At 36.0% G+C, this 15440-nt stretch overlaps 1 protein-coding gene across 5 annotated transcripts in view; it reads left to right on the top strand.

Moving 5' to 3' along the window:
• runx1 (RUNX family transcription factor 1) overlaps positions 1-15440 on the top strand; it is a 72757-nt gene that overhangs the window by 42270 nt on the left and 15047 nt on the right. For 4 of the 5 annotated variants that reach the window (XM_051705356.1, XM_051705355.1, XM_051705354.1 and 1 more), the window contains exons 3-5: positions 5164-5420; positions 6541-6697; positions 12464-12568. In XM_051705356.1, the coding sequence (XP_051561316.1) occupies positions 5164-5420; positions 6541-6697; positions 12464-12568 (519 nt within the window). Of the gene's footprint in view, positions 1-3104; positions 3627-5163; positions 5421-6540; positions 6698-12463; positions 12569-15440 lie in introns of those variants that run through there. The other variant, XM_051705358.1, reaches the window with a different exon arrangement.

Below are 15440 nucleotides of genomic sequence, written 5' to 3'. Positions count from 1 at the left end.
TTCCTTGAGAAATTGTGCTACTGATTGTTTTGGTACATTACACTTGCCTTGTGGAAATGTTTAATAAAGCCTAAATGTTAATTTGTGGTACATTTCTAGGCCTATTGATATGAGTTTCAAGAAGAAGAAAAGAGTAATCTAAGACTACATTAATTTATGATTTTTTTTTTTTTTTTTTTCTTAATTCCAATCATTTTTTACTGCTTTCTGTTTCAGTAGAAACAGGGTATGAATATTTTGGTTTAAATCCTGGTTTTATTCGGTGTGTGGTCCTCTATTACTTGAGCGAACATGGTTAGATATTTGTATCCTTGTGCCGCTTGTCAATTTATTTTGTAGTAGACTGCAAGCACTATTGATTGCTCAACTTTCAGAGATCAGATTACTCTAATTCAGTAAAACACAAGAGCAGATCCTGTACATTCAGGCTCTGCGGTGCCTTTTATGATTGGCGTGCATATTATTTTCATATTATTTTATTTTCACTTCGATTGATCTTTGGTTTCAGATTCTGACAATATCTCTGCATTATTTGTTTGGTTTTGCCACATTCAAACAAAATGGTTGTTCAAACTTCAGTTCTCTGAATTAGAAAACTTAACTAGAGTGCCTTAATTTTGATATCATGGCATATGATTTTAGTATCAATAATAATAAATACCAATGATTAATAATAACTTACTGTATATTACATATACAGGCATATGATTTGTCTTAATTAGAATTCATAAAGATAGATAGATAGATAGATAGATAGATAGATAGATAGATAGACAGACAGGCAGATAGATAGACAGACAGACAGACAGACAGACAGACTCGCTTCACTAGAAATCAAAACGATGATCATGAACTGTAAGGCAAAAAATAAAAGAATCGAGATAATGAAAATGAAGAAAGAGAACATGCAAAAGATGACGTAAAATGCTTTCGCTTATACAGAGCTGTATTACAGTTTTTATCATTGTGACTGACTTCAGTATTCTCTTTTGCATTTTTTTTTCTTCATGTTCAACAAAGACAACAATCTCATAAAGCATTTTTATACATTTACAGAAACAGAACAAGATATTTTAGTACTTGGTGTTGTTGTTACAAATAACTCAAACTTTACACATTCTGATATGAACAATATAATGTTTTCTTGGGAATTTGCAGTATTTGCAGCCTCGTAGAGATAAAAAAAATGCTGCTTTATACCAAGGCCGTAACCATGTCTTGAACATTGGGGGGGACCAAACCATTTTGAAGGGTGGGGGGTCACGGGTGTTAAAGTCATAAAAACAGTGGTACTTTTTGGTCCTGACTAAAAACGTTAAATGCAATAAAGGCCCAAAATATGATCAGTTTTGGTTTTAAAAGATATGTTGTTGTTTTTTTAAGTTCACACAGTACAAGACAAACACTGTGTCTGCACTGCTAGCAATTCACCTGTTTCAGCCATCTTTCTTTTTATGCTGTCTAAAAGAAAAGACGAATATAATTTTAATTTCTTTTCATCACTGATGTATCTGTAAAATGACATGACTGTGTCAGCATACCTTGTATGGAAGTATTGAAAAAGTTAATATTGAAAAAGTAACAGCATATGGTTTTGAACAACATAAGGTTGGGTAAATGAGTGAGTAAAAGTAAATCTTCCATTTATAGGTGAGCTACTCCTTTAATTGGTGGCTGATTTTTTGCGCACAGACCTGACCAGGACATACTAAATATATATATATATATATATATATATATATATATATATATATATATATATATATATATATATATATATTAAAAGCCGATGACTCTTAGCAATCTGGCCATATCTGATTATTGGAAAGGACTTGTCCCCCTCAATGTATATTGTGGTCACAGCCCTGCTTTATACCCATCAGCTGAATAATTCAACAGCACACAGTTACATTTTTTTCTTTTTATTTGAGCTTTTCAAAAACCTTTCAATATTGCCTTTCAGTATAAATATAATGTGTTATTTCCTCAAGATAGGGCAATGGGGTTGATTTGTACCAAAATGGGATGTGCAGATAAATTGGCCAGATACTGTTTGCTCTGACTGAGGAGATAAGGTGTATATCTAGAGTTTGGTCTTAATCTAAAAATGAACAACTAAAAGTTTTTTCACTCTAAAAATGTGTGAGCCATAGTTTCCAGTATTCACTCCTATTTTATTTTACTAGATGACAACACATTCTGCATTGCTTGGCATATCAACACAACTAACTGCCCTCTATATGGCCTATTTAAATCAAGTGCTGCCCCCTTTTGGCTACATAATACAGATTAGATTATTCCTGAGTCATATCATGCAGGCAGATTTTATCAGGTTGTCATTCCCTAAGAAAATTATTTGACTTTTAAATGTTATTTCTGGGTTTTATGCTTTCACTTTGACATTTAGCTGTGCAAGAATGTGGACTGGATACATTTAAAACCTTGTTAACATTATATTGTCAGCACATTTTTGACTTTGTTGTTGCAGTACTTACTCATTATTTGCATGATTAAAATGACGTTAGGCGAACATGACGATGGAGTTTTGGAGCTTTTCTTCTTGTCTTTCTGATATCATGTTCTTTCTGATAAAAGATAAAATAACATCTACCAAGCTTTAAATTGTATCCTCAACATTTGCAATGTATTTCTTTAGTTCTTGTATTTTTACATTTATTAATTTAGCATATTTTGGAATATTTCATGCCATTTATGCACTGCTTTATGTTTGTGTTTTACAAACATAAAACACATTACAATAAATAAAAATATATTATAATATAATATAGCCTAATATAATATAAGATAATATAGTCCAACAGACTGTCATCTTTTCAAGTCGGTTTTTATATACCCAACCTATCAGCTGATATTCAATGCCATATGATCGGTAACGTGAAATCCCAACAATTCAACAGTGAATCAACCGTTTAACGAGAGCGCGAGGCGAACCACGCGCGAGGAATTCCATTGACATTTTTCTCCGGTTCTGACGGTCCTCTGATTGGTGTAGCCCATCGAGGGTTGTCATCATTGACCAATAGCAGCGCTCGAGGGGAAGGATCATGCAAATAATATATTATGGCTCACATTCCTGAGCTGCTCACTGCCAGTAAAAGCCGCGCGTTGCCGGGAGATTAATACACTGCGCGTCATCATTCCCATCGCGAGCGTCGGTGAGGAGAATTCAGGACAAATACTTTCTCTATAACAGGTTCAACTCAAAAGAAGACCGAGAAAAATGCACTTTTAGACAGATGAAAGTAAAGCGAAAGAGTTTGCGTCAGGTGCGTCGGGGATAACGCGTCTGTGAGGTGCGCAACTTTCACGCACGCTTTCCAAAGGATACGCGAGTGCCAAAACAACTTCTCTGATGACTCCAGCTTGAAAGAGGAACAGTACATGCATAAACTGACTAATCTGCATAAACTGACTAAACGGCTGGGTTTCCACCTCATCAAACGGATAGTAACGCAAACTTTCCACATCGCCCTTGTTGAGCTCTTTTTGTTGATCCACGCGCGTCAGACGTCAAACTGCACGGCTGGTTATCTCTGTATCCTCATCCTAACTAGGAGGGGTGTTCAAAAGTTACCAAATGGTTTTTCTTTGGGACGCCAAATACGGTAAGAGCGTTTTTTTTCCCTCCAGCTCTGGGCAAGTGCGTAATGTCAGTTGCATTGTAGTCTATTTTTACGCGTCATGTTCCATGATATCGGAATGATCATATCTGTTAATAGTCACTAAAACTTAATCATAACCTTAACCTTAACTCGTTATTTTAATGTGATTTGTCACTCGCGTTCACTTTTCAATTGAGCGTGTTTTATTGGCATGACAAAAACCGCGCATTTATATTGCCAAAGCAGTGCAAAATACGTGTAATATATTCAAATAACATTAGTGCAAATGTAATAAATCTAAATAAAATAAAATAACAATGCAGTGCGCTTTGTTGATGTGAGAACAACTGCACACAACTAAATAAAATGGAATAAACAAGTAATATTTACAAATAAAAAATAATTTAAATTAAAACAACATTGCAGAAAAATCCAATTAAAATCATTAGTTAAACCAAATGTTATTCAATGTCATATAGAATAAGTTCGATGTCACATAAAATAAATGAATCAATTTAAGATCAAAATATGCCAATAAGTTCAATAATAGGTAGAGACAAAGGGTCAAGTCAGATCACTCACAGTCCCTTATATTGTAGCAGGCAGAGACTGTTTTTACCATAGGCCTATTGAACAATTTTTCCCCCCCGTTCTTTTTTCCATCCCATTAGAAAATGCCGTGTTTTTTGACGGATGTCCAGTGGTTTTTTTATACTGGGTGATTTGGTGGTGTGTTTGGAGAGAGCGCAGCGCTTCAATGGCGCAGTAGGTCGTTGTGCGCAGCTCCGCTAAAGCCGCATTTCACCGTACTCATGTGGCATCGATTGTGGCCTCCAAGGCTCTGTTCGAAAGTCAACCGGGGTAACCCCACAAGAAGTTGCTCAAAACTTTAAGAGAACTATGTGAGTGTTTTATTGACAACTAACTAAGTGTTTTATTGACATGCCAAAAAAATAAATAAATAAATAAATAAATGAGTATAAGCATAGCTGGGTAAAATGAGAAATTGTGCAGTAAATAAAAACAATAGTGTAAATGATGTAACAAGACGTTAATGAAGAAATAACCCACTCCAGGCTGTGTTACAGTGATTTTTACCACGGTTAAAGGTGCTCTTCAATATAAACAATTCTTCTGCCAGGTATTCATCTGTAAGTAGGCTAAGTAAAGCTTTATTTAGAAATAGCACCTTTTGAAACAGTGTTTACAGAATATACAAAAACTTAAAAATGTCTCATATAGAATAAAATAAACTATTTAAAAATATTTAAGCTGCGACTTGGCACAACGATCATCAAACTAAAATGATCTGTGACCACAAAGTATGTACTGTATGTCCCTATTTTACAAATGCAGTTTGATTTTAGAGCCAGAACTATCCATTCAAAACAATAATAAAAAGAAAAACACATCAGATTTTCTTTTTTTATAGTTATAAATCTTAAACTTTGTAAAGCGCTCTGATTATTTAAAGTTTTACATGAAATACCTAAAGCTGAATAATAATGCATGCCAATATCAAATTTGCTTTGTGTTGCAGAACCTGTGCCTGGGCGACGCTTCACGCCTCCCTCGACCACCTTGAGCTCAGGGAAGATGAATGAGGGGTTGCCCCTGGGGGCTCAGGAGGGAAGCGGCGCCGCCCTGGTGGGCAAACTGCGCATAGCTGACCGGGGCATGGTGGAGGTGCTGTCGGACCACCCAGGAGAGCTGGTGCGCACAGACAGCCCCAACTTCCTCTGCTCTGTCCTGCCCACACACTGGCGCTGTAACAAGACCCTGCCCATTGCCTTCAAGGTACTGAACCACAGACTCCTCTTTGCTTTGAATGTTTGCTGTAGAAATAAAAGGATAATTTTAGGAATTGTTGTTATTGATAAGCCATTAATAATACATTGTAGGGATTTGTTACATTTATTTGCTTTGAAGTGTGTTGAAGCAGACTAAACACACTAAGTTAAACTTAATTCAACATATCTTGACTATATTAGCCAGTTACTTTAAGTTAAACTCAAAAATAAGGTAAATACTATTACATTTGATAATAATAATATGTTTTGTACAGTCTATAAAGTTTTAATACAGTCCTTTCCCAAGCTCAAGGAAGCTACAACAATCTTACAATCTTGCGTTGGCTTTTTAATGCACATCCTTAATTAAGCTAATGATTTGCGGGGGAAGCCTCAGTAATTGTTGTTAATCTCCTATCGTCACATGTGACCGAAAAGTCTTTCATCGTCGTCTTCCACACTGAATGCTAACCACCCAGTCTTGCGAAAACCCAAAACTTAAAAGTACTGTGAGGTTTGATTTGCTCCAAAAGAAAGTGGCTCGTCTTCTATTGGCAGCTACAGTTAATATGCAAATAATCTGCTCATTTAGTTTAGATGTGAAGATATTGCTTGAGTAGCCAACTCATGACGCAGGAGAGCACAAAGAGGATTTGAATGTTGTTTGCGTGTTGTTTTATTTTCAAAATAAAAATCTGCTCATGTGTTTTCATAATAATTAAGTCATTAAAATGTCTTTTGATAGGGCAAGTTTAATGAGAATCAAAATACCAATGCGTAATTACTGTACATTTTGATTAGGTTCAAATGTTTTATCAATTATTTGTATTAAAACATCACAAATCTTATATTTAATGGCTGTTTAAAACAATGCATTGTGGGTCTAGTTATTTATCACAGATATTATAGTTGTTGTTGCACATAATTTTTTATTTCACTCTTTATTTGATTATATTTATTGATTTATTAAACTATTCTTTGTTTCCTTGTTTTATCGTGCATTTATCGTTATGTGTATAAAGTTATAATTGCATGTTGTGTTTTGTTTTGTTTTTTAAGATATAGCTGTGATGTAATAAACTAGTTTTCACTTATCTAACCTTTCTTCATCATTCTTCCGATGACAGGTGGTTGCCCTCAGCGACATCCCTGATGGCACGGTAGTCACAGTGATGGCCGGAAACGATGAGAATTACTCTGCAGAGCTTCGTAACGCCACCGCTACTCTCAAGAACCAAGTGGCCCGATTCAACGACCTGCGATTTGTTGGCCGCAGTGGAAGAGGTTAGGCAAAAGATAATATATAGAAAAATATAAAGAATTGTAATATATGCAATATATAATAGAGTAAAATTCTTTTGTTCTTCCAACCTAAACCCTACCCCCTAAAACATTAATCATGTTATTTATAAATCATTTTTGAAATGAGGACATCCCAGATGACCCCAAAGGGAGGTTTTCTTGGATTTAGCGAACTTCAGGAGATAATTCCCCCCCCCCCCCCCAAAGTATATCTAAGTAAACAAACACACACATATGCATATTTGACTGAAAAAAACACAGCTGATTTTGGCATATCACTGAGCCGTGACCATTTTAATGGCAGTGTCTGTGTGTGTGTAAGTGTGTCTGTTAGTATGCACTCGGTTCAATGCAAACGTGTTCCCATGTGTGTTTGATGTAATAGCGCACAGACTGTTACACTCATTACCTGTCGCATCTGTTTCATCTGATAGGTGTCCGGCTGACAGTCAGACAATATCAGGTGCAGTCAAATACTACTGTTATCTATTTAAAACACAAGCCTCTATGTACACTAGGATCCAGACCCTATTCAACCCTTTGTACAGCTAGTTAAACAACCACCTGACTTTTTAACTGTGGTCTGGGGTGGAGCTGCTATACATCACAGTAATGCATAACTGTCTCGGATATAGAAACAGATCCTAAATTTTTATTTCTGGTCAAGATGGTAATTAGATATGCGAGCATTTCATTAAGAAAGTTGGAGGAATTGACCCTTTGCTAAGCCCCGCCTTAAAAGTGTTTCTAAACAATTCTTTGTTAGCAACTGTTGCCATCCGCATATTTTCCAATACGAGTCTAGGGGTGTAATGTGTGTTTGAGTAATTTTAGGTGGGATTTTATAGAAATTATCCAAAAATATTTTGATATTTGATACTGAGGCTACAAAGAGCACCTTTGGTTTGAAAGAACACATGGCATTTGTTAAGGTATTTTCTTTTGTGACACACAAACACACACACACACACATGTTGGTGCAGCTATCATTATGAGGACTCTCCATAGACATAATGATTTTTATACTTTACAAACTATAGATTCTATCGCCTAACCCTACCCCTAAACCTAACCCTCACAAAAAAACTTTCTGCATTTTTACATTTTCAATAAAACATAGTTTAGTATATTTTTTTAAGCGCTTTGAATTATGGGGACACTAGAAATGTCCTCATAAACCACATTTATAGCATAATACCCTTGTAATGACCAGTTTGTAACCTAAAAAAATCCTCGTAAACCACTTAAACCTGCCCCCCCCCCCACACACACACACACACACGCATCTTCTGGGAAATGTGGTGTCCCACAAGGCTCTATTCTAGGCCCATTGTGATTTCGCTGATATAGTCCTCAATGCCAACACTGCTGCCTTAAACCTACTGTACATGCCCTGACTTGAGATAAAAAGACAAATGTTAACACACTCTTTTATCCCATTCCCTCTTATCTTTGTCTTCATTTGATCACACATGTGTAATAGAGAAAAAGACAGGATTTGGGAACTAAGTCAGTGATTGTAACTGTGCTCACATACCATTGATCGTAGACAGTATGCACTGAAAATTTTAAATTGTGTGAATGGCATCTTATGTTTGTGAGTTTATGACCCATCCCACCCCCCCCCCATGTTCAATTCTGCTGAATAAAGATCCTTGTTTCGGACAGAATGTGCACACACTAGTGCATTTCTGACATGCACATCCACACAGACTGTTTATAAGAGCGATGCTTATGGTGTGTGTATGTGTGTGTGTGTGTATTGGGGAGGGAGAGCAGCTGCACTTTACAGTGATGGAAGTGATTAGGGTTAGTGCCAGAAAAGAGTGCGGGTTAAAAAAATCTAGAGAGCACATTAAGTAAGAGAGAAATGTAAACTACACACACCCACACACATCTACTCACTCTTTATTGCTACTGTGGTGGAGTACTTATGGTTTTTGATCAGTTAAGACATGTAGATAAGACATCAAAGACTGCATCTGTGTGTCTTTCTCTTTTATATCCATTCATCTTTGTTGTTTTCGCAGCATCGCAGTCTGTTGATTCACTTGAGCTGCAAAAAAATAATCTTAATCTGTATTTTTAATTTTTGTTTTCCAGTAAAAATATCTAAATATCCCCAAAACAAGATATTTGGAATTGTTTTCTGAGAATATAGATTGAATATCATTTATTTTTACTGTCCTATTGGCAATCTTTTGTTTTAAGGAGGTTTAGATGTTTTTACTGGAAAACTAGACACACACTGATTTAAAAATAAATAAATGAATAAATAAAGATTTTTGTAGTGTGACATCCTGAGACACACAGTATGCACAAAATACACTTTCTTGTTTTGTCAGTTTGACTTATTGTCCATGTGTACACCATGCAATACCCTCCAACACACTTATAAACAAATTATAAGCAAATCCCCCACACACAAACTCAGTTTTGGGACATCCCCTGAAGAACGGCATGTACTTCTTGGATCTGTGGACAGTGACTGTCTGCTTTTCTCAAACTGGATATCTCCCATCCAGATACTAGATACAGAAGTTTTTGTAGTTATTGTAGACAGAGGAACAGAGGAATCCCTGTTTTGCATTTGCTAATTTTCCTTTTTGATACGAGAGTTCTTTATATCTTAAAACTCAAATAGACCCTTACAAAGAAAGAAGTACTGTGACATACTATGGTACTTTGATATACTGTAACACAGTACTGAGTGATTTAAATACCATGGTATTTACATGGTACTCCAATGTACTTGTAAATATACCATGGTTTTACCATAGTATATGAAAAAAAAAATCATGGTAAAATGTCAGAACAACCATGATAATTCTATGGTATTTTGATATATATACCATGGTACAGTACTTAATGATTAACATATTTATATATCTTGGTATTTACATGGTATGTCAAGATACTTAATATAGTACAATGTTATTACCATGGCACTACATGTCCAAAAATATGGTATTGTCATGATGCGTTGTCCAAAAAACCATGGTAATACCGTGGTTCTTCCAACACATACCATGGTACTCCAAGATACTTCAAAGAATATCACTGTCCTATCATGGTACATGTCCAGAAAACACAGTATTACTGTGATACATGGCACCATGTGAAAAAAATATGGTACTACTTTGGGACCATATCCCAAAAATATGGTAATACCATAGTACTTTCACAAATATCATTGTACTCTAGGTACTTCAATAATATCACTGCATTATCATGTACAAAAACACAGTATTACCATGATACATGCCACCATGTGAAAAAATCACAGTATTACCATAGTACCTTATTCAAAAAAACATGGTAATACCATGGTACTTGTCCCAAAAAAAATCATTGTTATCATGGTACCATATCCAAAAAGCACAGTAATGCCCTGGTAATTTTTGTAAGTATAATATTATTTGTTGTATGACAAATGCAGAATAGCAATGCAGTATGTTATAGTTGAGCTGTTTATAAGGAACAAGATGTATTACTACTGTAAGTAAGTTTTGCATGAATGTAATGCGATTAGTAATGGATAAATGTGGCTGTTTACGTATAAATGTTAGTGATTGTGTGTGTGTGTGTGTGAGGTGAGATCATTTCAGACAGAAGTAGAGTGTGTTGTCACAGCGACTGTGCTTAGAATAGCAACTGGCAAGGGCAGGGTGTGTGTGGTCGGACTAGAGTGCTGATCCTTGGCATTGCTTGTATTTGTAGGTGTATTGTGTGTGCGCACATCTGAGTTTGTCAGATTTTTGTGAACAGTTTGGAGTTTTTCCCAGCTTTATTTTTTGGGTTGAATCACAACAAGCATGTGTGTTTGTGTGTGTGTAGCTGTACCCTGCATTGGCTGGCTTGGTTAGGCCCGTTTAGTAGCGTGTAACTTAAACCCGCCATTGGCACACAAGCTGCTGTCTCCCTGGAGTCCATCTCATCGTCATAGCGATGAGTAACATGCTAAACATGCATGAGGAATTGTGGGTACAGACCCCAGTACCCACAACATTCAGGTCAATTGTGGTCCGATTAACATGTATACATGCTGGCCTATGTGGAGCTATAATGGCGTTTTCAAGGTCTGTTAGTCTGATTTTGCAAAAATGGTACGATTTCAGTCAGACTAAAGCGCTTGCATGCTATTTTAAAAAGACGAATTATTGTTTTAGTAAGGCATTCACTCTGTTTCAGAGCATGATATCAGTCACAACATGACAAGCTCATTATAAATCTGTGCAAAAATGTCAAATCGAATTGTAATATTATAATTAGATAGGTATGTTGGCTTGACAAAGCCTGGCCTTAATGCTTAAAAAAGTTTTCAAAGCTTGAGGTTTACAGGTTTTACAGACCTCACAACAAACAGCCAGCTAGCTAGAAATGCAAGAGAGCGAGTAAATTTAAAATCCCTGTGTTTGTTTACATTTAACTTTTTTGACAGTTTGAGTTTGAATTAACGACATGATGACATGATGCATTCTAAAATTCGAAACAACTCTTTTCCATTAAGGTGCACACACCACCGCTGCCTCTCGACATCTGCCGGCGGTGCCCAGCTATGACTCCGGAGACTGCTCAAATTTCTGCCGCGGCACGGAGCGCAACTCGCATATTTTCCATTAAATTCGACCCAAATCATTATCAGAGGACACATATTATTTACTCTAGCCTTGTTCAGTCTTGAAGTAGGGAAAAACCTTGGTAACTTTTGTGTGTACTGTCTGCCGCCTGAACCGCATCGATGTGCCCCGAGTTTGATACCTGTACCGTGTCCTAGCTGCGACGCAAATTCAACTTCTGAAGTTTTGCAACACTAGCACATAACTAAATGTTCATTATCTGAAAGACTTCAAACCAAACATGAAAGGTTTTTGTAATATCTATAATAAAGTAAATAATGACAGTACTTGTCATTTTTTTCAATGTACTGCCTGATACTGAACAAAATGGAAAGCACAATGAGCTTACCATTGATACTGTTATTTCTACTGGCAGGTAAATTTGGCAACAGGTGAACATTTTCCCTCAAGTAGTTTACACAACTTGTAAATTAACGTGTGGTTTCTTTTCAAAATTTTAATTGTAATGTAGACAGTACTTATGTAAAAGAATAAGAATGAAAATAATATCACTAAGCAAAAAAAGTAGCGGCCCTAAAATAGGCCTCATTTATGTCTGTTGATTTTCAGGAATATGATCCAGACATTTTCTTGACAGGTATTGCAAGATTGAATGTTTATTTTTAAGAGGGTGTATTGATGTTTACAAGTGGATCTGTATACACATGCATGTGTGTTCAGTATTTTGAGACTCTCTATGCATGTGTACATTTATGAGGAGTGAATTCTGTCTGACTTTGTATTATTGCAGTCACAGTTCCGTTCTCTGTTTATTTAGGGATGCGGTCACATGACCTGGTCATTGGCCTGAGACTCTGCTGTACTGTCTCAACTCGATGCATTTAAAGACACAACAAAGGCAATTTATAAATTCTCACAGTATTTTTTGCACCTCGCACAATATGCGCATCTTGAGACTCCTGCGTTCGATTCCGTTGCACTTTGTCTAGCTGTTTATGAAGACAAGAATTCATTCTGTATATATGCATCTTGAACACATCATTTACATACTACATGAAATAATAAATACTGTAAATTCCAAAGAAAATATGCTAAATTAATTCTGCAAATGTTGAAGGCACATCTATATGCCTTATCTGTATTTTTTACATGTGTTTGTGTTTTTCAGGAAAGAGCTTCACTCTGACTATCACCGTCTTCACAAACCCTCCTCAGGTGGCCACATATCAGAGAGCCATTAAGATAACGGTGGACGGACCTAGAGAGCCACGCCGTGAGTTACAATCACTCATTAGTATTAATGCCATACACAATAGCCCCAAAAAGTATTTGGACGTCACTCTAGTCACTCTAAATGTATGCATTTTATTGTATTAGATTACAAAATATCAAAGCTAGTGGTGTCCGCAAACAAACCATACTAGAGATTTTCAGTACGTTTGTTGACTGAACGGTTTTAATGCCCCTAAAATATAGTAAGTACTGTGGCAGTACCATTGCACAGACAGTAATACCATGGTACTTTAATATTTATTATGGCAGTGAATCTTTACTATTTGTGTACCATAGTATTTACATTGTACTCCAAGGTGCTTCAAAAAAATACCATGGTACTTTTTTGAAAGTAGCATTGTTTTTGTTTAAAACAGTTTCATAAATATGAAATACTAAGACATGAATTTTATTTTACCAAATTGATACATAAATTATATTACTTTTTTAAAATTATAATAAGGAATGTCAATTTAACGTGTTAATTCAGTGCAGTTAATTATATAAAAAAGAATGCGTAAAAAGATAATAATGTCCCCAGACTGTAAGAATAGTCCTACCATCAGAGCAGTTCAAGCTTGAAGGACCACGTGTTTTCATCAGGGCGCAGTAAACGAAACTCCAGCTGTATAGGCAATACACAGCTCTACAGAGAACAAACCACACTTACCAACAAAAGACAGCACAAGTTGAGGATGCGTTCTTGCGTTTAAACACTGCAGGCCAAAGTGCAATTCTGAATGCAGGGATCATGCAATCTTGTTTTTCTAAGTTTTAAAGTGTTTAACTTGACATAGCAACCTAAAAACGCTGTGTTTATGATGCGACACAACCAAAGTAAGACACTCCAAAAGTGCGTACATTGACATGTCCTAAAGCCCTCATAATAAATGTATCTCTGAAAGATTGATGAATTCAGTTGCAAAATGGATTGCTGATAGCCAATCATAGGCTTATTGTCAATAATATTGAAAAAATATATATATATTGCCTTCTAAATCCACTTTTTGTATTGTCTCATCAATTTACTTGTCTGCCACTATCATGTAATGCATTTTAATTCTCTAAATTATATATATATATATATATATATATATATATATATATATATATATATATATATATATATATATATATAATATTTATTATATTACACAATTGTGCTCAAAAGTTTGCATACCCTGTCAGAAATTGTGAAATTTTGGCATTGATTTTAAAAATATGACTGATCATTCAAAATACTGTCTTTTATTTAAGGATTGTGATTATATGAAGCCATTTATTATCACATAGTTGTTTGGCTCCTTTTTAAATCATAATGATAACAGAAATCACCCAAATGGCCCTGATCAAAAGTTTACATACCCTTGAATGTTTGGCCTTGTTACAGACACACAAGGTGACACACACAGGTTTAAATGGCAATTAAAGGTTAAATTCCGACTCCTGGGGCTTTTTAAATTGCGATTAGTGTCTGTGTATAAATAGTCAATGAGTTTGTTAGCTCTCACGTGGATGCACTGAATAGGCTAGATACTGAGCCATGGGGAGCAGAAAAGAACTGTCAAAAGACCTGCGTAACAAGGAAATGGAAATTTATAAAGATGGAAAAGGATATAAAAAGATATCCAAAGCCTTGAAAATACCAGTCAGTAATGTTCAATCACTTATTAAGAAGTGGAAAATTCGGGGATCTCTTGATACCAAGCCAAGGTCAGGTAGACCAAGAAAGATTTCAGCCACAACTGCCAGAAGAATTGTTCGGGATACAAAGAAAAACCCACAGGTAACCTCAGGAGAAATACAGGCTGCTCTAGAAAAGACAGTGTGGTTGTTTCAAGGAGCACAATACGACGATACTTGAACATAAATGAGCTGCATGGATCGAGTTGCCAGAAAGAAGCCTTTACTGCACCAATGCCACAAAAAAGCCCGGTTACAATATGCCCGACAACACCTTGACATGCCTCACATCTTCTGGCACACTGTAATTTGGAGTGACGAGACCAAAATAGAGCTTTATGGTCACAACCATAAGCGCTATGTTTGGAGAGGTGTCAACAAGGCCTATCATCCCCACTGTGAAGCATGGTGGTGGCTCACTGATGTTTTGGGGGTGTGTGAGCTCTAAAGGCATGGGGAATCTTGTGAAAATTGATGACAAGATGAATGCAGCATGTTATCAGAAAATACTGGCAGATAATTTGCATTCTTCTGCACGAAAGCTGCACATGGGACGCTCTTGGACATTCCAGCATGACAATGACCCTAAGCACAAGGCCAAGATGACCCTCCAGTGGTTATGGCAGAAAAAGGTGAAGGTTCTGGAGTGGCCATCACAGTCTCCTGACCTTCATATCATCGAGCCACTCTGGGGAGATCACAAATGTGCGGTTCATGCAAGACTACCAAAGACTTTGCATGACCTGGAGGCATGTTGCCAAGACAAATGGGTACCTATACCACCTGCAAGAATTTGGGGCCTCATAGACAACTATTACAAAAGACTGCACGCTGTCATTGATGCTAAAGGGGGCAATACACAGTATTAAGAACTAAGGGTATGCAGACTTTTGAACGGGTCATTTCATTTTTTTCTTTGTTGCCATGTTTTGTTTTATGATTGTGCCATTCTGTTATAACCTACAACTGAATATGAATCCCATAAGAAATAAAATAAATGTGTTTTGCCTGCTCACTCATGTTTTCTTTAAAAATGTTTAAAAATATATTTACATATTACCAATTCTCCAAGGGTATGCAAACTTTTGAGCACAACTGTATATACATACATATTTATTTATTTAAATATAACTATTTATAATTATTTAATCATTATACATTTATTTAATGTTATTTGAGAGCCTTTATCT

Source organism: Myxocyprinus asiaticus, chromosome 8 (genome assembly GCF_019703515.2).
Source record: "Myxocyprinus asiaticus isolate MX2 ecotype Aquarium Trade chromosome 8, UBuf_Myxa_2, whole genome shotgun sequence".
NCBI classification, from domain to species: Eukaryota; Metazoa; Chordata; class Actinopteri; order Cypriniformes; family Catostomidae; genus Myxocyprinus; species Myxocyprinus asiaticus.
This window is presented reverse-complemented; position numbering and strand designations above follow the sequence as displayed.